Below are 22467 nucleotides of genomic sequence, written 5' to 3' on the forward strand. Positions count from 1 at the left end.
TCCTTACCAAGAAAATTTGATTGCATTCTTGTGAAGCAAAGGAAATTGATCTTTCTAAGGCTTCTTTCATTGACTTCAAGGATTTGCCTACTACCAAAAATTTTTTAATTTACCCAATTCAATTGCTTATCCCCTGTAATTTTCATTTTGAAATGACACAAGCCTTCCTTTTCTCTTTGGGGAATCTAAAAGTATATGCTGCTTCTCTCAGCTTGATGCTGTGTCCTCACTGCCCCTTTTCCTTTGGGCTGCTGAAGGGTAGACAGACTATGTACTAATTGGAAAAATGTTTTTAAAACAAAGCACAGAATTCGGAATTGCCTTGGACCTGCCTTCCAGAACTGATACAAAACCTGTCTTCATTCTGTTGCCCTTCTTAACTGTTACCTAAAGTCCTTTGCTGGAATGGGCTCACTAATCGAGATTTATTTTGAAGTCAAAACCTAGATGCCTCTTCTGGGATCCACCTAAGATAAATTAATGAGTACTTTTCTTTTTGTAAATTAAGTTTAGTTTCTCATCTCTTTTGTGTTTGGGGTTGACTATAAAATTACATGTCTTGAAAGGAACCAGAGAAAAGGAGACTTATGGTCCTATTGTTTAGCTGAGAATTGCTCAGTCTTAACAGAGTGCTTTTCTGTACAGAAATTAACTTTGTTGAATTTTTTCTGAAGCAATAATGGAAAAACTGACAAGTTTTTAGAGATAAGTGATACTTACATGTAAAACAGTATTTAACCAAATGGCTACAAAACAAAAAGCAACTCTTTATTACCATGTCTTATTTTTTATGAGACTGTTGACCCCAGGTTTGAGAATATCCCCCCTTAAAAATGTAAGTGAGCACTGTTTTGCTGCTATGCCCATTCCTTTCCTGCCTGCTAAAAGTCTACCTTTTCACCTTGCCTGGAGAGTAGAATTTCTGTGTTCCAGAAAGTAGTTGTTTCTTTGTTGTTGACTGTTTTCCTTTTTTCTTCTTTGACCTTCATATTCCGAATTTGGTTTTCTGAAATGAATTTATTTCATTTACATGCATGTACATACATACATATTTACTTAAATTATTTCATGTGATTTTTTAAAACCTTTTTACTTCTTACTCCTTTGTAAAAATATAAAATCAGCTGTATTTAGTTTTCTGTGATTAACTGAAGGAAAAATAGACCATCCTTTTGAAAATGTTCAATTAAGATATATGATGAAAAATGATACCCCTACCAAAAAATTAACTGATGTACTCAGAGTCTAGAAAATGATTAAACAGCTATGCATACCTTTATTGATTCTCCAGATTTCACCAGTCGTGAGAAAGTATTAATACAAACAATAAGAAGATAGTGTATAGGGAGAGCGGCCATATATCCTCGTTTATCCAGGATAATCCCAGTTTGTACTTGTTGTCTTAGCAACTAATAATGTCCCCTTTCTCCCTCAAAGTATCCTAGTTTGAACAATAAATTATACTGTCATTCTCCTCACAGATCCTTTGACTAAAAACTTTTTAAAAGTGCCCTTTTAAAAACTGTTATAAAAGGAAAGCATGATGTTTCATGAGAAGTAGGGGGGAAGCATGCATAGTTCATTGAAGAGAATATTCACAATATTCTCATGTGTTTCCTTGCAGCCTTTTTTCTCACATGTTCTCACATAGAATCTTAAACAGAACTCTAAACCGTGGTCACCTAGTTCAACAACCAATGCTGTTGACCTTGTACTGTCTGCTAGACACTGTAGTGACTGAGCACTTGTTTTTCAAAAGTTTATTCCATTGTTGAAATCCAGACCTTCCACCATCCTGTTCACTATCACCCAGCCCCATAACAATTTGTTTGTGATAATTATCAAGCTTATTTTAAATAGAAATACACAGATTCTAACATTTGTATTTTCCATAAAGTTTTGTCAGCATACTTTAGGTGTAGTTGTCACTTTTGAAGGGACGTGTATTATAAATACTGAATGTATAGAAGCTCTTCTTCAGGCAGTGTCAATTATTAAGTCCACTAAAGGACTGCAGAATAGAGCACAGCAACAATTATTGAGATTTCTAGCAGATTTTTAGTTAATGTGTTCTCATTACTTCTCTCAGGTGGATTTCTGGAATGGTGGGAATCTGGGTTTGGGTTAAGCTTAAGTTTAGGCCGGAGTTAGGGAAGAGACAACCTCTCTTCCCATTCCTCAGACACAAGAAATGTGCTGTAATTTCTCTCCTATTTCCCCGGCTTTTGATTTTATGGAAAGGGAAATTATTTATTTATTTCCAAATATGGTCAAAAGACTGTCTTTGAAATTGCACTAAGTAAGCCTTTGTAATTTTCAGTACTATTTGATGGGTAACGCTGAGATGAAATGTTTCTCATTATACTTAAAACTGAATTAACAGTGCATGTATTTCTAAAAGTCTTAGTTTATTTTCTTTTGTTACCATTTTATGGGTTTTAGTTTTATTTTTGTTTTATTTATTTTTTAATTTCTGTGTTCTGGCCATACCCAGGAGAACCGTCTGCTTTTGATTTCTCCCTTAAAAGTTACATGGTAAATTTTCTTTCTCATTCTTCTGAGATGGAAAAATTCAAAGATTATACAAACTTTAAAATATTTTACAATGCTCATCCTATTGCTTGTTATTTATTGCAGTCTGAGGCCAGACTAAAAAGGTGACAGTTATTCGGCTCCTGTGTGCCTTTGATGACAAATGGATGTCAAGGCAGATAATAAAATTTTTGTCACACTCTATAGAAGTTTTAACCACAACCATATTCCTGAAAAACATAACATCCTTCAATTTCCAAAAGACAGCAGAGATAGCTGGTAAATCATGAATGTACCACTGGTGTGTTTAAATTATTAACATAGAAGAACTTTGAGAGCAGAGAACCTTAGGTAAGAGTATAAAGGTGAGGACCTGCGTTGTCCAGTGCAGTGGCCATATCGACCATGTGAAACGTGGCAAGTCTAAATTGTAATGTGCTTTAAGTGTAAGATAGACACCAATTTCAAAGACTTAGCTCAAAAAAAGAATGTTAAACATCTCACTAATAATGGTTTCATAATGATGCCGTGTTGAAATAATAAAATACATTATTGAAATTAATTTCACCTGTTTTTACTTTTTTAATGTAGCTAGTATAAAATTTGAAATTATATATGTAACTCATGCTATATTTTTATTGTATAGTGCTGATATAGACAAATGTTGCAACATCTTTTTTTTTAATTAAAAATGAAAATTTACTTTTTGTTTATTCTTTATCATCTTATGTACCTGAAATATGTACTCCAGTTAAGAGTCTGACTTTGTAGCTATTTAGACTTATTATTTTTCCTTTTTTGATACATTGTATGATCATTTTGAAGCTCTTCTAAGGAAAATGTGTTAGGTTTAGACATAATTGTATTAAATTTTTTTTCAAAGCCAGAGATCCAAATGACCAGACCTAATGTGAATTAGATTTCCAAGAATAAAAGGACATTAAACATAATTTCATGGAAGCAAATTTTCCTATTAGTAACTTTTTAAGTCTGTGAATATCCTTAGCCCAATTCCTGGCACAGTTTCAAAAATGATAAATTTTATTGAAGAAACAGTACATTAAATTTTTTTTCAAGACTTATTTGAGTTAATATTCTTAAAACCAAGCTGTAAATGTGACAGATAAGCAAGCAGGAAGTTGAATCGATGGAAAACCACCTGTTTAAAATTTCAACTCAAGAGAAAAGTATTTAAGGACAATACTCCAAAAATACTGGTTATGCTTCTGACCTTCCTAATCACAGGCCTTATATACTAATTTCCCAGTGCTTCTGAACAAATTATCACAAACTTGGTGGCTTAATACCACACAGATTTATTATCTTATAGTTCCAGAAGTCCAAAGTCACTAGGCTAAAATCAAAGTGTCAGAGGGCTTCGTTCCTTCAGGTGGCTCTAAGGGATGCTCTACTGCGTGCCTTTTCTGGCTTCAGGAGGCAGCCCACATTCCTTGGCCTATAGCCCCCCTTCCATCTTCAAAGCCAGCAGTGGCCAGCCCAGCCTTTCTCAGGCTGCTGCACTCCAATTCTGACTCTCCTCTTTCCCTCTTTCATTTCTAAGCACCCTTGCAATTACATTGGGCTCTCCTGGGGTAATCCAGGATAATCTCCCTATCGCAAGATCATTAATTTAATCACATCTGCAAAATCCATTTTGCCATGTAATGTAACATATTCACAGGTTCTGGGGATTAGGACATGGACCACTTTGAGGGGTTTATTATCCTCCCTGACGAAGGTCTATTTATCTTTGAAGGAAAGAAAGAAATCCTCTTACCTCTGTGTTTCTTATCAGGAGTCCCGATGTATCAACAAGGCTTTCCTCCTCTTATGCTAGCAAATATGCCTGCAAAGATTGCTTTATTTTTGTCTTTGGTATCTTGATTAGCATTTCCTTTACTTTATAAGCACCTTTCCTTATAAAACACTTTTAAAGCATTTAAAAGTGAAATTTTGTTCCGGAATACTAAAGTCATATTGAAGAAACCTTACACAAGCAGACTTTAATGTTAAACTTTGTCCTTTGCTGACTATAAGATTCCAGAACCATGCAACCATTGTGTCACAGATGGTCCGTCAACACGTTACAGAAAGGACGGTTATAGAACACATTTAGAAATTAGATTTGAAAGAGAAAATTAGAAGAATTGTAGGACTAATGTAGTTTAGTAAATAGAATACTGAACTTAGGTTTCAAAGCTTAATTTCTAATTTTCTCATCATTAGCTGTAGTAAAAAGCTACATGAAGGAGGAAGACCTTGTTGGTTTTGTGGGCCTTGTTGATGCTTGAGTACTTAACCTCAGATTGACCCAATGTCTTTACCTTCAAAAGGAAACCAACAGGTTTATCCTTTCTACTCCATGAATGTATTTAAAAGACAAGTATATGTGTATGTATATGGATGTGTAGATATAGATAGTCCTGATGCTAAAATTAAAAACTTATATATTAGCCTCTGCGTAATCTGCTGTCCAGTTACTAATTTATAATTTATTAACTTAACCCAGGGCATAAAATGTATGAGACTGTGACAGTCAGTTGTAATACAGCTTATAGTGCTTCTAAAATGTGATATAAAAACGCATCACTCTCTGTAACCTTTTTAAAAGGCTTGGCCTTCCTATTGGAGGATTCTCCAGGATCAGAAAACTGGCTTCTTGTCTTCATCGGATGCTAGTGTAGATGGCAAATGGAATAATTGATTGGTAACTCGCCCTTGTCCACCTTGAGTTGTCAAAGTGGCTGGAACTTGCTAATATCAAAATTTTTCTGAAAATGTGTTCCCATGATATTTTCAACACATGTACATTTTTAAGGAACATTTTTATAAAAATTCCCCACGGTATTCCATCCTAAGCTACATATATTTTTAAAAATTTCTATCAGCTTAGCATTTCGCTTTCTAGCTTTCCAAATTGAAGGTAGAGATAATCCACGGGACTCCTCCATGGATTGCCACCCAACCGTGTAGTCATTTAGATGCGGAGAAATCAGATCCTTCAGAATGATGGAGTTGGTTTTATAAAATCTTATTGAGCAATGCACATTGTTTACCGTCTCAGTTAAGAGTATGTTTTCGGGGACTTCCTAGGTGGCATAGTGGTTAAGAATCTGCCTGCCAATGCAGGGGACATGGGTTCGAGCCCTGCCCCAGGAAGATCCCACATGCCACGGAGCAACTAAGCCCGTGCACCGCAACTATTGAGCCTGCGCTCTAGAGCCTGTGAGCCATAACTGTTGAGCCCATGTGCCACAACTACTGAAGCCACATGCCTAGAGCCTGTGCTCCACAACAAGAGAAGCCACCGCAGTGAGGAGCCCACACACACAATGAAGAGTAGCCCCCACTCACCACAGCTAGAGAAAGCCTGTGCACAGCAACGAAGACCCAGTGCAGCCAATAAATAAATAAATGTTTTCTATATATAGGAGTACTCATGGTATTAAGCAGCAAAGCAGAACTTCAGTAAAAATAAAGGGTTCGGGTTATCCTACAATGTAATATTCAAAGAATGCTAGAGGGACAGTGAAGCTATTGAGAAATGAGGACTGTCTCAGAAAATTGAGAAGTTACCACTCTACAGATGTAAATAGCTTGAGAAAATTTTATAGTTGCAGAGTGGGAAGATAAGGACAAAGCACCTAGAATGAAACTGATGTAATGCTTTGTGAAATGGTCCTATAGTATATAGTAAATCCTGCTGGTCTTGAAATTGATAGTATGATTATGACCCGGACAGTCTTTTCAGATTTAACGTGTGCAAAGGAGTAAAATGGGTTAACTCCTTGGTCTCCTGCTTTTTCTACTTAATGAATTAAAGCTCCATGGTTGGTTGGTTGGTTTTCCAGCATCTACAATGGACAAATAAATTAATCCTAACTCAGAGTAGCAACTGTGTGGCTGTTTTATGGTATTCTTTTCCTATTGAATAGTATGCACCTGATGTCACTAACGTAGACCTCATTCCTATTGCCTTTTTCTTTTGTTTTTTAATGTGTAGTCTTTATTTTAACTCTATAATTTTGATAGCAGCAACCAAAAAAATGTTTTCACTTTTGTAGTAACTCACCCATACTTAATGTTATAGGTACCTGATCCTCAGTCATTTATTCAATATTTAACAAATATTTACTGAGTCATGACCTAGTGCAGTATGATGTCCTGAATGTTAAATTCAGATTTCACTCAAGAGGGAAAGTATTCCTAATTAAGTAGAATTTTTATTCCTTAATACAATTTGAAATGGAGAGATAGCAAGAAAAAGAAGATTGTGCAAATGTGAAAGCAGGGGCCAAATTCAACAAGTCTTTTCTGTGAAGAAAATTAAAATTTTTATAGTGGTTTGCAAGGTGTATATTCATGATATTTCAGAAGAATTATTACTAGGGAAAAAAAAAAACTACCATTAGTTTTATAAACCAAAAAATTTAAATAGGAATAATGAATTTTGCAGCTGTTGCCTTTTTGACTATTCCTTTTCTCTCTGCATATAGAAAAAACGGATACATTTAGTAGCAGATGTAGGCTTCAACAAATGTATAATTTAGGCAAATTTGGATAAGCGATTTTCTGAAATTCAGCTGAACATATTTTTACTCTGTCAGTCTGGTTGCTTAAAATTTGCATTGAAGAGAACTCATAATTGACCACTGCTTAGTAGTGTTTTCATTTGCTTAGACGAGCACGAGTCCTCTTCCACACTCGGCACCCACGGAATTGAACATGAACACTGTATCTTAAATTATCCATTTCCCAGAGGAATCGATGGTGCTTGAGCGACAGGCAAAGCCGGGCGAAGATGATTAGACCGCCTCAAAAACTCATTACACAAAGCTTGCACCTAAGTATCAAGTTTCCTGTAAAAGTTACTGGGGAACAATAGATTGAATTATTTTTCCGTATTATATAAAAGGACATGTATGTTAACAGCATGAAATAAGAAAGGTAGGATTTTTTTAAATGGTCAGGTTCTCAGTTGAATAGTTTGACCCGAGTAACTCTATACCTTAATTTTGGTCTGGCCTCACATGCTTTATGTTTTATTTTATTATTGTTATTATTGTTGTTAATTACATTATTACTATTATTATTATTATCACTACTACTACAGTTCTTTACTCTTTTATCAGATTTGATTTCCCTTTACAAAATATGCATGGACCAAAAATGTGACTTTGGGAGAGTATTGCTGAGTTGTTGCTGATGTCAGTTTCATACTGTGATATTTTTTTTCTATTTACCAAGAGATCAGTATTTCAATATAACGATGTGCATGTTTTCCCCCCTTCTCCCGCTGCATGCAGGGATTCGGGTTCGTAACTTTCGAGAATAGTGCTGATGCAGACAGGGCCAGGGAGAAATTACACGGCACCGTGGTAGAGGGCCGTAAAATCGAGGTGCATGTCTTCAATAATTCAATTTCTGGTTTATATTTTTATTTCTCTTTTTATGTATTGCCTCATTTATTTCACATTTGGAACCCTGTCTTGTTTGTATGTGTGTTTGTGTCTCTGTGTCCTTCACCTTCTTGCATTAAAATGCATAAAAGTAACACTTCTCTCCTCCCCCCCCCATTATTTTTGGTTGTTTGGGGGTTTTAATTTTGATTTACCTGTGTGCGAATGTATGTGTATGTTTTTCATTTACTTTTTTCTTCCAAAATGTTCATCCTTCTACTCTCTTGATTTTTTTCCTTTGCTTCAGTTTGCGAGACTCCGAATTCCTGTAATCAGGCCAAAATAAAACTAACTTTTAATACGTCTAAAAACTATCCAATTTAGAAATGTGTCCTATAATGAAACAGGGGGCCAGCCAATATCCTCTCTCTCTTGGGTGGCCAGTTCGCCTCCACATGTGTGTGACAAGTAAGGAATACAAGATCCGAGATTGTAGAGGTGGGGGGCAGGGAGGAAAGAATCCCAAACTCATGTGGTTTTTAAATATATTTAATATCAAGAATTTCAGCAGTTACTGGATAAAATCCTCCACCCCAGGGTCGATTGGCTGCCTATAGAAGGTACTAGTACTATGACTGAGTCAGCCACCTGGTGCTCACCAGCCCTTTGCATAACGCAGTGAAGGTTAACTGGCTCCTTTCCCCTTTCCCAGTTTTTAAAAGTATGAACTATAAAAGCCACCATTTTGAGTAAGATGTCTGCATATTTTGCTTTTTTTCCCCCCTCCCTTTCCAATGGTTTAGCATTTAGGGCCCTTCACTTGACTCACTCTTTCCATGGTAACTATACACAATGCTGGCGATGGTGCCCGTTGGCGGTAAGTGAAACAAAAGCACTAGAGAAGAAGCTTTTTTAAAATGTAATTACAAACAAATAAGAAAGAAACAGTCCATCTGCCATCTCACATTCACACTACAGAATGTGATTTGACTTGTTCCTCTTCCTTTTCCTCTCCGCCTTTTATTTTCAATGCTGTTGAGTAATGCCGCCTGGACTTTGGATGTACATATTGTTTTGTAGCAGTCTGAGCTGTTTGAGTACTGACGTCATGGTGATTCTTTTCCCCTCGCACATCTTACTCAGAGTTACTGAACTCCAGTTTGGCTGGTTTTATTAATGCACTTCCTGCCCCAACTTCCTTTCCTCCTTTTCCTCTTTCCCAGACCTCTGTTTGTAGCTATGACTGTTCTGTCTTTGCCCTTGACAGCTCTCTCTCCTGCCCTGCCCGTGACAGCCTTCCTGACTTTCTCTCTTCTCTTCGCCGCTTTTTGGTTCTCCTTACCCAAGCTGTCTTCCTCCCCTTTGCCCTAGTCCTTCCCACCCCTTCTCTGTTCTGTGCGGCTATTGGTCTCTTTTGCTGACTGGTGGTTTCTGATTGGTTCTGGCCTTTTTTCCTTTAAGTGCTTGGGTGCTTTCTGCTCTAGCAGCTAGTGGAAGCTCTTGCCCCATTCTAATCCTTGTCTGTGAGAACCTCGCTCTTCACTTTCTCCCGTCTTTCCAAAATTGATTGTTTTTTTCTTTCTTTTATTTGTGTGTGTGTGTTTTTTAACTGCATGCTCTCAGTCTCATCGTTGTTTCCCATTCTTTATTTTTAAATGTGAAATGTTGATATGATTTCGTGGGTCAAACTAGAGTAAATGGAGTTTCAAGCTCTTTTCCTCACATAGGAAGATTATCAAATCCTAAAAGACATATTAAAACATTTTGGTTCCAATTCTACCTAAAATTGGTGGGGTTTTTTTTTTTTTGTAACAAATTTATCACTATTCAAATTTAACATATAAATTCCCAGAGTGAAATAAAGACATTATATTTTGTATGTTCTATAATTCTTTTAAGAACTGGCCTGTTTTTATGTACCTGACAACGTAGTATATAACCAAGTTCTATGGTAAGACTTTGCCCTCCTTGCAAGAGCTTTGAGGCTGGTTCTGACACTGGGCTGCAATATCCTTGCTTCTAAGCTCCATTCATGTTTTCTTCATCAGCACCATCTTTGTAACGCCTACTTACCTTAGCACTGAGAATGCTTTAATTACACAGTTCTGTAATGAGGGTGGAGAGTACCATATAACAAAAGAAACATAAGGTTTATTTTTTTAATTCTTTTCAGTGCCTGATTTAAAGGCCTTCTGAAAACTTTCTTCTTAAATGAATAGGCCATGTAATCTAGAAAATTAAAAATGGTCCTAAAGTCTGGCAACATGGGAGTCTAAGTTCCTGTATTTGTTTGCTGACCTCAACAGTAAAATCTCATACAAGCATATAAAAAATGCTGAACATTAGTACCGGTAAAATCCACAGATTTTTTTCCCCCTATCTTCCTATAAATCTATTTCCTGACCAATGTAGCAAGCTTCTGTTTTATTAATGAACTTCAAAGCTCATGTGCAAACAGAGCTGTTTCCAATTACTTTTTTCCATGTTTTCCTCAATACAGAGACTTCTCTATTTAAAAGATCTCCAAAGAACTTGCAAATATACTTTTCCTTTGGAGTCCTGGATGGTAAAGTTGCCCTAGTTTTCCATTTGGAGACCAAGAAACTTCATTTTACTCTTGTTAGCCTCATTTAATGAACACTTTAATTAAAATACTATATATTAATATTTTATATTGCTATATCAATTATTTAAATCAATTCTCTCTGAAATTTGCATTTTAAACTGAGTGCTTTGTTATTGAAAGAGCACCTCCATATTCTCTAATGTGGTTTCCTTCTTCCCTGCCCCTTCTTCTACTTTGTATCTATAGGTGAATAATGCTACAGCGCGTGTAATGACCAATAAGAAGATGGTCACACCATATGCAAATGGTAAGAGGTTACGAATCATCTTCGGAAAGATGTCGTTTATTCTTGTATAAATATATGAACCTTTCACAGACATCAAAGACTTTTTCTTGATTTCAGTCTTCAGTTTGTTTCATGTACGTTGAGGTATATTCTTTACCTAGGAAAGTTAATTTTTATAAACTTTGTTAAGGTTTTTAAATTATTAAGGTGTTATAGTCTCATAAAGTGCATTTTACACAGTGTGAACATGTCATTTGAGGTTACCTGTTAACCCAAGTTAAGTCCCACATGGACACCCTCTTTTTTAGCTGCTGTAGTTCTTTGCAATATGTTAGGCTTGTTCAGGATACCCCTGGATCTTACTTATCTGAACATGAGTGGAATAATTTTTGACCCCTTGTTCTCCTTTTAAAGGAATGTTCTAGAGGTAACAGCGACGGGATGGGGGGTGCGCATATTTTCTGTTTTCAATTCCATGGCTACATGTTATATAGTGAGTTTTATAAATGTTTCTCATTAAGAAGGAATTTTTCTGTGAATATTTTGTCTAACAAAAACAGAACTTTTGCTTCAGCTGTCAAATTTAGTCTAGACTCATATTCCCTAGGTGAGATAGGATATAATTTTAATCTGTACTACAACAGTGGTTTTGCAAACTGTGCTCTACAGGACCATCTTGGGGAGAAAAAGGAAATTGAATGGACTGGGTCTTAAGGCCTACAGCTCTACTTTGGTGGACCTCATTCTCTATTGTATATTAAATCAAGAAGAAGTGTATATCCCAGGAGGTCTTCAATAAATATGTGTAGCCCAGCTTTTCAAATAGATTATAGAAATCAGCATAATTTGCATTTATCGACATGATTTGCATTTTCCTTACTCACTTTATTAGTGGTGTATCTTGGGATACTACCACCTTCCACTTTACCTTTTGTTTTCTTCTTTTCACTGCTATCACAAAAACAGAAGTTTCTGCAATTTTGGTAAAAATCCAATTTAAACTAAATAAAAAGGAGAGGCAAAGTATGTCAGATCTAGTGAGAATGGTGGGGCAGAAACAGCTGCTGACTGGAATGGAGAAGACAGAAATTCTCCTTCTAGGTTTGACTCTTCATTTACTTTGTGACAGTGGGCCAATTTCCTAACCTGTCTGATTCTGTTTTCACCTCTATCCAGTGGCAGTCACAGAATTTTAGCACCCCAAGGCTCTTCTTTAGAAGTCATCAAAATCCAACCCTCTTTATTTAGGAAATGAAGCCCAGGAAAGTGTAGTACTTACTCATTGTCCCAGAGGTAGTACCTATCTCACCACTCTCTTTGGGTTTTGTGAAAGTCAAATGACATAAACACCTGTGAAAATACATTGTAAAGTGTACAAAACTAAACGTTTTCAAGATACTGTTGACAGTGTACCATCATATACCATTATTATAACGTGCAGCCATTGTATGCATTTAAAGGGAATGTTTAAGTAACAGTGCCATTGGTAGCAAAGGAGAAGTTCATTTTTTAATATTATTCTTTAGGCCTGCTAGAGCCAAACTTTACAAACATTCAGCTGCTGTGTTAGAGATTCTGAAAAAAGTGTGCTAGGTGCCTTCTGGTGAATTCTTAGCATTTTAGTTCATGTTGGCTTTGAGTCCCTTGATTTCTCTGACATTGAAGAACATTTGTGCTTTTACAACTCCAGTAGGATTTGAATCCAGATTTTGAAATTTTTATGCAGAATAATGAAGAGGCCTGTCTATGAGCACATAAAATAATGGGGGATTGGATTGATTCCGAATGAATGGGTTTCCTCTTGAATAACGTCTTTGCTTATAGCCATTGAAATCTGGTAATTGGCCTTTTCTTCTTTCCATTCACATATTTATAGAGTAGCAGTGACACAGTGTTACAATGTTATAAAAGAAACCAAAGAGCCAATCTTTCAGAAAAATAAAACTGCTTATTTATGTGTAAAATTCAACAAATATTTAGTGATTAAAGTTTTCATCAGTAGGAATTCTACTGTATCAGTGGGCAATAGCACATCTTTCTTTTTTTACTGCGTTCCCAAAAGGGAATGTAGAAATAAAATTGACATCAAACCTAATGTTGTTTGGGAATAACTTAAAATTTATAAATGTTTAAGCTAATGTTCAACAGCGTTCTTGTATCCTTTAGCTGAAAAGTCTGATTAACCATAAGTATGCTTATTGCAAATTAAAATCTCGTAAGTCTTGCACCAAAGTTGGGAATGTACCTTGAGTTTTATTATTGCATGTCTTTCCTTGGTGACTTGGTTAACTCCAGTGAAATCCAATGGGAAATCCCAGTGAAAAGATTTCCGTTTACATAGAATACCTTTAGCATGGTATAAATTAACATGGAGTTCAGAGGTCCAGGTCAAATTTGAATTCAGTCAAAGGATACCCTTATAAAATGACTAAAGTAGTAAACCGTGTTAAGATGACACAGAAGATGGTGCATCACAGAGTGATGTAAAATGATGTATATTCTGCCTTTTTTTCCTTCTTCTAAACAAAGACTAGGTCATTAAGCAGTTCTATGAGAGACAGTATACCAAACCCCAGAATTTATTTATATTTCTTTTGCCTTCTCTCATTCCCTCTCCATCTTCCTACCTGTACCCAATTTTTTTCTCACCTGCTCTTTACCCCACCACTCCCCCAGCAAATCTTCATGCTCCCTTCACTGTGCTAGTCCTGCTTAAAGATGATCAGGTCCAGAAATATCATCACCGTCTCATATAAACCCCCACTAACATTCTAAAGAGAAGCTGGTACCAGACAAAAATGAACCCAGAGGTGTCTGAAGCCAACTTGCACATCACTCCTTTTCCCTGTATTCCTCATGTAGTCTTAGTTGCTTACTCTCCTCTCTTCCATTTCAGGTTGGAAATTAAGCCCAGTAGTTGGAGCTGTATATGGCCCCGAATTGTATGCAGGTAGTATTTAAGTTAATTTTCCCATTTGTGCTGTCTGTATATATTTTAAAGGTCTATTGTTTTTCAGTTTCCTATTCCTTTGTAATCTTTTTGCACTTTTTCATTTCTTAATGCACTCAGCATCCAGCTTTCAAGCAGATGTGTCCCTAGGCAATGATGCAGCAGTGCCCCTGTCAGGAAGAGGGGGCATCAACACTTACATTCCTTTAATCAGTAAGTAGCCTATGCTGACCTGGCATGGATTTTGACTGTAGTGAGTAAACAGTAATGTGTTGGTCTTCTTTCTTTTCCCCAAATATAATTCATACCCGAAAAGGAGGCGTTCACAAGAGAGAGAAATACTCTCACAATGCCCTGTCCTGCTTAGCCTGGGCTAGAATCTTTTTGACCAAATGTTAAGATGGCCAAAAAGCATAAATAGTTGGAAAAGGTAGAAGGGGATGATAACACGTAGAGAAAATTGTGGTCTGCACTTTATAATGAAAACAAGAAGTAATTATTTGTGGAATGTGTTGTACATGTTATCTGCAAGTCAGCTTTGGGCACTTGAGTAGAACATCACTCAGAAACCCCTCCAGTATTATCGATAGTCTCAGCTCTGTTGATATCTCTAAAGTCATTTTGACCTGAGCCAGTTAGCTCCAGCAAGAGAGATAATTAAACAGAGTTCAGTGGACACAGAGTCAATGTCTGTGTGCTTTCTAGAGGACAGCATGCTTAAAATAGGCCCTTAGAAAATGTCTGCCTCTTTAAAGGATTACAGGGCTGCCGAGGAGAGGTAGTTTCCCTCTCATATCACATTTCTGGATTGAAACATTTTAGATAAAGAGTAAGGTTGACTAATGAAATGTCTGAAGACTATTGTGTGCCATGGAGTGTGGCAGCATGTCAAAACACAAAAGGATATTCTTAGGAAGAATAATTATTATATGCACGTAATAAAGTTTGGAAACAAGATTAATAATTGGACAGTGAAAGAGTTTATATCAATCAACTTAAGCTGCCCGTGGAAATTAAAAGTCTCATCTCCATTATGGCAGTATTTCTCAGAGCTTCTTGACCCATTTCTCATTAGCTTGCATTGTAAGGCCAGAATTGGGAAGGAACAAAGAAAACTCACTAAAGATTTGTGACGAATGAGGTGTGGAATCAGTTAGTTTGGGCATATTGCATATTTGCATTTCTTTTTGAGAAAAGATGTGACATAGAGGTATCTTTTCATCTTTCCTGTAATTGGTGCAAAGCAAGTTGTGATTGTACATGTGCTGTTGAATGCAAGTTGACATTTCTGTCATATTTTGGGTCTCCCTTTAGTTCCTGGCTTCCCCTACCCAACTGCAGCCACCACGGCGGCCGCTTTCAGAGGAGCCCACCTGAGGGGCAGAGGGCGGACGGTATACGGTGCAGTCCGAGCGGTACCTCCAACAGCCATTCCCGCCTACCCAGGGTAAGCAGTAGGTGCCAAAATAAGCAACCAGACGAAAACAGGGTACCATGGCCCTCTTATAACTTATGGGGTGTTGCCGTGCCACATAGTAGAGATTCTGTGAATATTTGCAAATTAACGGATTAGATGGCAAGAACCATACCATTGTCAGAATGTAACAGAATATCAATTCATTATACAAATCTTCATTTTGGCCACCTTAAGCCCTCACAGTAGTGGCTTAAGACAGTAGCCAGAACTGTCTTGTGTTCACTAGCAGTGTGTTGGCATGGAGTTCACTCAGCATCGCACGAATTTGGATTAACACTCCTGCAGAGAACCAAACTAGGAGCTCAAGACTGTAGTGCTAGACCGCCTCTGCTGGATTCACCCCCTCACCACCACCCTTGTTGGGGCCAAGGCTCTCACGTGTGCCCTCCCTTGTGGTTTCACTGCCTGGGTGGTGAGCAGCAGAGCTAGTTACCCACAATGGATTTGCTTTCTTTATAGGAAACGGATTAAAAGAGGTTAATTCAAAGATGAACCAAGTCCAATTGAATCAAGGGAGAAAGGGAGAAGTAGGAAGAATTAACTACAGTTGGCTTCTGAATGATGGTAAAACAACTAATGGAGCTGAGCATCCTTCACCCTTTGATTTTTGTATGGAGGGTGTCTCACGCAGTGGAATGATTCCATAGCAACAAATAAATCCTTTGTTACTGAATGGGGGAGAAGGAGTGAAGGTGGCAGGTTTTTGTTTTCAGCTGTTTCTCCATGTCAGCCTAAAATGTATATTTTTATAAAGATTGGATTTTATAAGTTAGTTGTATCAGGACTTTCTTTCTTCAAAGATGTGACGTCTGTGTTCTTCATCTTGTCTCTGCCTGTGACAGATTTCCCCATATTCTTAGTGAAGAATAAACAGTGGCAGAGGAGCCTATTCCCTGCTCCTTAGTTAAAATGTAAAGGGAAAGAGCCTCCTTTGTAGGTCCTTTTCTGACAGCAAAATTGACTGCGAGGTGTACTAATTTAGCATTCGTTCATAGACCAAAGAGACATGCCATCTGCAGTCCTCAGTTACAGAGAACTAAAGCATTTTTGTCAGACAAGACAAATATGCATGTTGAAATGGGCAGACTCCAGAAGCCACTGGAAGGGAACTACATTCAAAATAAACTTCGTTTGCTGTCTATAGATGTTTAAATCCCATGCATTCCATCATCTCCATCTTCTGCCATTACTTACTTTTAATTTTATCCTTTTTTTCTCTCAACTTGACCTTTGACCTTCAACCTCTGACATCTCCTTTTAAAGAAGTGAATAAAGATGCAGTATTGTTTCTTCAAGAAATATTCAAGTAAAACATAAAACTGAACCTTGGAAGTTCTGCACACTAGGAAAATTGTTCATGAAGCGTCTTCCATTTCAACCCAAGAGGTTTTACCGTCATGTTTGCAAAGAGATACTGCTCACCAGAAACATGGGACTTTTTTATTGTGTAATATTCCTTTGTTACTTTATAAAGTGGTTGAATTCGTTCCTATTCAATATAGGTCATTTCAGTACATTGGCCAAACTTGAGAACCCATTCTCTACCAAGTCTGTGTCAGGTATATATTTGCTCAAAGATATTTTACCTTTATGTCTAATCACATCAATTCTTGTGCATTACATTGAACACTAATTTCCCATGTTTTCTTTTTTATTAACTAAACCACCTGTTTACATGGAAGATGGCAAGGAATAAGTCCAGTATTTTATGGGGAATGGCCTAAAATTGCTTTTCAGCTTAGTAAACTAATTTCATCATTAATCATTGTGTTCTAGCCTCCTTGTGGCATTTGATATAGGGAATATTGGAATTCTTCCAGAATCTAGGTGAATATTCCCAGTGAGTGATACAGCTTAGCGTAAAATTTATTCATGTTTTTAATGCCACCACTCTTCTCTATTGAGGAAATATTTTTTAATCTTTGCCTACATCCCCTAACTAAAATAGTTGAAGGGTAATCACCACTTGGCATCAGTGCTTTGCCTTTTTTCAGCCTTCTCATTATATAAAGTCTCTTTTTTTACTAAAATGCAGTTGAGAGGCAGATTACTTTCTAATATCAGACTTTTAACTGCAATTGGAGACTATGAAAATGGGCAGAATTTAGGTAACTGAATCTCCCAGGTGAGTTTAATCTGCCTGTTGTGTAGCACACAGGCACAGCATGCTTGGGATGGTGCACAGTGTAATTGTACTCTCCTGTAAATACAACAACATGGCACTGGAAGTTGAATTCAGAAACTTTCTAGCTACCTATAAAAAATGTTATTTTCATATTCAAGTTAAAAATATAATTTGATGACCTCACTTGCTAGCTTGTTTATTGTAGCACAGAAGGTAGTGGCAAAAATTTCCAGCTTGTTTAGTTGAGTAAATGTTAAACAGATCTTCTAATTTTAAATAGCCAAATCTTGATTTAACAAATAAGAAGGAAAGTCTTATCTTTTTTCTCTACTGTTGTTCCATGTCTTTTGGTCCCAAAATAATGTTTTGGGGAAACTATATGCACAAAATACCTCAAAAGGTTTGAAATCTACATTTTAATTATAATAGTTTAGTGTTGCTTAGTTTTAAAAAAGGCCATGTATTTTGTTTGTTCGATACAAATTCATTTTCTAAACAGGAAAGTAAACTCTTCTATTCCTAATCAGCTACCTTCTCGATTTTATTCGTTTCAGTAAAACAGGTCATGCCCAGAAACTCAGTTATCAATTGTATTTTTCAGAATCCCATGAATATTCTTATGGTCAAAAAAGAACCCTTAAAGTCTCCCAGTTACTCCTCCCACTCTGGATTATATTGTTACTATCTGGGATCCCACTGCACCTTGCAATTCTTGGACCTTGGACCAATCACCTTAACCTTTAGCTCATTTTCTCTGCTTGTGAAAGCAATGCATTGTGGGTATTTTTGGTTGTGTTTTTTTTTTTTAATTACATTTCTCTGTTTACTTTGGTCAGAATTGATTGACTTGTTTTTCTGAGGTGTTGCATTGGTTCTTAAAATGCTGAATAATAATACTTTGCATGCTTGTGTGATCAGCCAAATCTTATCGCATGTCTAATGTGCAGGGTTAAAAAAAGCAGGTGATGTATGGATATCAGAAAAAAATTTACATGTTACTGTGAAACTGATGATGAAATACTAAACGTAGTTTTGAAACTTACTTTGCATACAGGTCCTGCCCTAGCGGATTCTTTGGGTTTCTTTGGGTTTTTTTTCATGTTAAACCCCTCTCTGCACAACTCCTGCTCCCACCCTCACATACACACCCCCCTTTTGAAGCTCTTTAAAGAAAAACTTCTTCCTAGGACAAGCTTATTTTTTTTAAAATACTCCAGATATGAAAAATTGGTGTTTCCAATCCAGCAGATTTTCGATAGCTGTATTAGGCCCTCTGGGAATGCTCCATATTGTTCTCATCCTACTGTAATTACCACGTTGGCAGGCCGCTGCTTCCAGGGTTGCATTCCTCCCCTGCCTTGCCTGTCCCAGAGCTGCTGAGGGAGCGTGTGCCCCTGCGCTCCTCCAGACTGACTGGCCCCGGCCCCAGCCCAGGGTCCATATTCATACATCACCTGCCCATGTAGAGCGCATGTGCATGCTGCCGTCCTCAATAACCGGAATGTGTTTCTGTTCTTTTGTTTTTTTGTTTTTGTTTTTGTGTGGATTTTCTGCAGTGTGGTTTACCAGGACGGATTTTACGGTGCTGACCTCTATGTAAGTACACACACCGGGGCCTTCTCGACCCCATCCCCTGACAAGCCAGCCTTTTTTTTCTGTTTCTTTGGTTTGGTTTGGTTTTTTTTTGTTTTGTTTTTCTTTAATATAATTTATTTAATTTTTAGTTTCATTTTCCTTGTGGATATATATATATTTATATACTTAAGAATGCAAGCATGCTTCTCTGCCACTGCGCTTGCCCCTGGGTGCAAAAACTAAGCCTTTGGGTTTCCTGATAATTGCTAGAGTCAGTCTACTGGACATATTCTTTTCCCTTCCCTACACCCACAGATGTTCTGTGTATCACGAATATACTTGCGAGATGATCAGCAGGTTTAAAGTCTTTTCTTACTGCCGTCTCACGTACATGTACATAAATAACAGGACCAGCTTAGCCCGAAACCAACTCTTTCCCTTTTCTGCTTTTCTTCTCATTTCACATCCCTCTTTAGATCATTAGAGCTTTGATTTATGTAGATAGCAAGAAGCTTTCTGAAATGTGTGTTTTCCTGTTTCATATACTTTGAGAGACCATTGTCTCGTGAAAGTGAAATAAGGAACTGATGCCAGTGAAGAGTGGGTAGGAATGAGAGGAAACCAAATACTCAGTGCATAAAGCTTCTCTGTATCAGAAGGTCCACAACCAGTGGGGCTCTTTCCTTAAGAGCCATCTAGAGGGAAACAAGGGGCATCCTTAGCAACCTAAACTCTTCTGCAAACCTTTAACCATCATACAAGCTTTGTTGATTCAACAAGCCATGGTAACATCTTTATTCCCATTCATTGTTTAAACTGTCTAGGTATAGCTCAAGCTCCGTGATTGGTGGTCACATATTATTTAAAATATAGACAAAGTGATCTGACAAAAGAGTCAAGTTTTTGAGTTTTGCAAGTCTTTTATTAGGACCTCTCTCCAAAGATCTTTTTCTGAATGCAAGCTTGGTCTAACCACCCACATTGTTAAGAAACAATTTCCTAAGGAAAAATTTGTTAGCACGAAATGGTTCCTTGGGCATAGGGTAGAATTATCTGGCAATGCTTTCTCCACCCTAACCTCCCCAGAGTCAATAAGGGTACCTTTTTAATGACCTGTTTCCACAGTCTGCCAGAGATTCTCAGCTATCAAAAACACTAACGCACTTTCAGAACACGCTTGGAGGCCCTCTGTGCTGCAGGAAGTAGAGACAGGATAGAGCAGTCCTCTGAGATACAGTGGGTGCGTGTACCCATCTAGCCCTCGAAGAACGCATTAATTTAACACATGCTTGAAGGAGCCTTAGCCGTGATTTGATCCAATCCTCTCACTTTGTAGGTATGTTTCTTAGAGAGATTGTGACTACCCAGATTACCTAAATTATTTGTTTAGCCAAGCATAAAACCCAAATAATCTGTATTTCATTACCTCTCTTAGTACTTTAATTAAAATCCACATCTTTCCTCCAGTGCTTTTCAAGAAGTAATGAAAGGTCTTTTTTTCTTGTGCTCACAGTAGATCTTGCGGGTTAGGAAACTATATCCTACTTTTACACCAAAGTGCACTTTTCTAAATATGCGTATTTACATGTGCTCTGAGCATGTACATTCTCCCATATACATTAGTATCCATAGTCTCATGCAACTCATCTTTATGTTATTTAAGTTGTTTTCTCGAAATCTGGTCTATTAGAGTACACTTCCCCATGAGTTATTTCTTAAGTCAAGTTGTTGGGTTTTTTTCCTCTAATATCTTCCTTATTTGGGGATTTCTTAAGTGTGGCCTACTTCCACCTTACTAAGATCTGTGTACTTCCACCTTGTTAAGCCAATCAACCAAATTTTTGTTTACAGTTCTCTCACTTCCTTAGTTTACAACATATGATTTTATTAAGAGAGAGATGGTTTTTCTGTACTTGTTGAGAAAAGACTCTTGAGTTGTTTTTTTTTTTAATCTGCCAACTGGATCACCTTAGCAAGCTGAACAGAAGTAATTCAGTGACCTTGCCGAAACATTTTTTTGAGCAGTGGCCCCTTGTTGATGAAAAGACTGAATAGTAACAGTATTTTTATTTCTTCGTTCTTATTTTAAAGCAGTTACTTGGAGGAAAAAGTAGTGCTGAAATAATACCCAAACCCGCGAATGAGAACCAAGAATACCGGAGGGGGGGAATCTGTTGAGCAAGGCCTAGTGTGACTTTTAATACAGCTTCTAAAGCTTCATGTTCCCTGTTCCCCAGACAGACAGCAACAAAAACCTCTATCATTTTACCTTGAGTTTGTCTCTGCTTCTCTCTATACATTTTCCTTTCTGTGGAAATCTATCAGTATATGTTTAGGTCTTGTTTCCTCGGAAAAGGAGATTAGAAATAGAAAGAGAGGAGGGTTTATCTGATATAAAAAGTGCCCTGAACCTGAGCTTGAAGAGACAACATGAGTGAAAAGAGTTTAAGTTGCTGGTTTTGTTTAAGTTGTATTAATTTAGGCTATTAACTGTAAGGTATTTGGTTTTGGGTTTTTTCTTTTACTCTCTTCCCCTGTTCTGTCCTTAGGCCGTCATCCCTGCTAGCCGTTTTCTTCCTTGCTGTGTCTTTTGTGACACATTCCTCTCTGGAGAACTGATCTAGCAATTGTGCCCCTGATTTGTAAAGAGACTCCCCATGCTGACTTGGGAGTGCAGCAGATAGAATATGTGTCTGCCGGCCTCCTCTTTTTTGGGTCAGTAGAAAAGACATCATTCACCCTAATCCACTTTTTTAATGGGGTAACAAACTGCTCCTGATTCTCTCCTGTGAAAAGCATGCTTGCATCCAAAGGAAAGAAAAGGCTGGTGGGCCCCTTAGTGGGCTTTTTTTGTATGATTGTTTTCCTTCCACAGCTGTGTTTTTGAACTGCTCTTCCTGTGTTCTGTTATAGAATAGTCTTACAGGAACCAATCATTAGCGCTAAAATACCTCAGGTAGGAGTGCCAGTGTGACCTGCCAATCAATCAGATTGTGGATTGCAGTGATAAAATTGAATTATACTAACCATTCCAGCTCCACGTTAGAGATGGGAACAGAGGCTTTTTTGGACAATCAAGACTTGTGAGCGTGTGATCTAAGCCCTGCTACCTCAGCAGTGCACCCACTCAAGTACCTTATACGAGGGCACTTCCTCCAAAATTCAGTGCTCCTGTCCCATTGCCACACATCTGCGCCAGGTGTGTTATATGCACTGTCCCATCACTGCCACCTCTTTCAGTTTGTCAGTCACATTTATCCATGGTGTTTAAACTGGCCTTTTCTATTTGGAGAGCTTAGCAACTTGGGACATACTCTTACTATTGTGAAAGAAATGAGAAAAGGGAGAAGGTAGAATCCGTCTAAGTAGGACTTCTGAACCCTGAATTGCGCCCTGTCGTGAAAGCACAGTAGTAAGTGGGCTGTGCTGCTATGTAAGTTTGAAGTTGTCTTAAAAATCTAGACATATTGGGAGTCTAAAATTGAAACATGCATTTCCCGTGCCCTCTTTTCCTTTCACCTTAAATCTAGATTAGTGAGTGCATTTGGATAATGATG

General features: G+C 37.5%; 1 protein-coding gene across 16 annotated transcripts in view; it reads left to right on the plus strand.

Moving 5' to 3' along the window:
* The window catches only part of RBFOX2 (RNA binding fox-1 homolog 2), a 264949-nt gene that overhangs the window by 228408 nt on the left and 14074 nt on the right, over positions 1-22467 (plus strand). For 4 of the 16 annotated variants that reach the window (XM_057742953.1, XM_057742951.1, XM_057742954.1 and 1 more), the window contains 6 exons: positions 7839-7931; positions 10744-10804; positions 13680-13733; positions 13854-13946; positions 15036-15180; positions 21824-21866. In XM_057742953.1, the coding sequence (XP_057598936.1) occupies positions 7839-7931; positions 10744-10804; positions 13680-13733; positions 13854-13946; positions 15036-15180; positions 21824-21866 (489 nt within the window). Of the gene's footprint in view, positions 1-7838; positions 7932-10743; positions 10805-13679; positions 13734-13853; positions 13947-15035; positions 15181-15669; positions 15775-18891; positions 18932-21823; positions 21867-22467 lie in introns of all 16 variants that reach the window. The other 12 variants (XM_057742944.1, XM_057742943.1, XM_057742941.1 and 9 more) reach the window with 8 other exon arrangements.

This window comes from Hippopotamus amphibius, chromosome 7, assembly GCF_030028045.1.
Source record: "Hippopotamus amphibius kiboko isolate mHipAmp2 chromosome 7, mHipAmp2.hap2, whole genome shotgun sequence".
In the NCBI taxonomy this organism is placed as follows: domain Eukaryota; kingdom Metazoa; phylum Chordata; class Mammalia; order Artiodactyla; family Hippopotamidae; genus Hippopotamus; species Hippopotamus amphibius.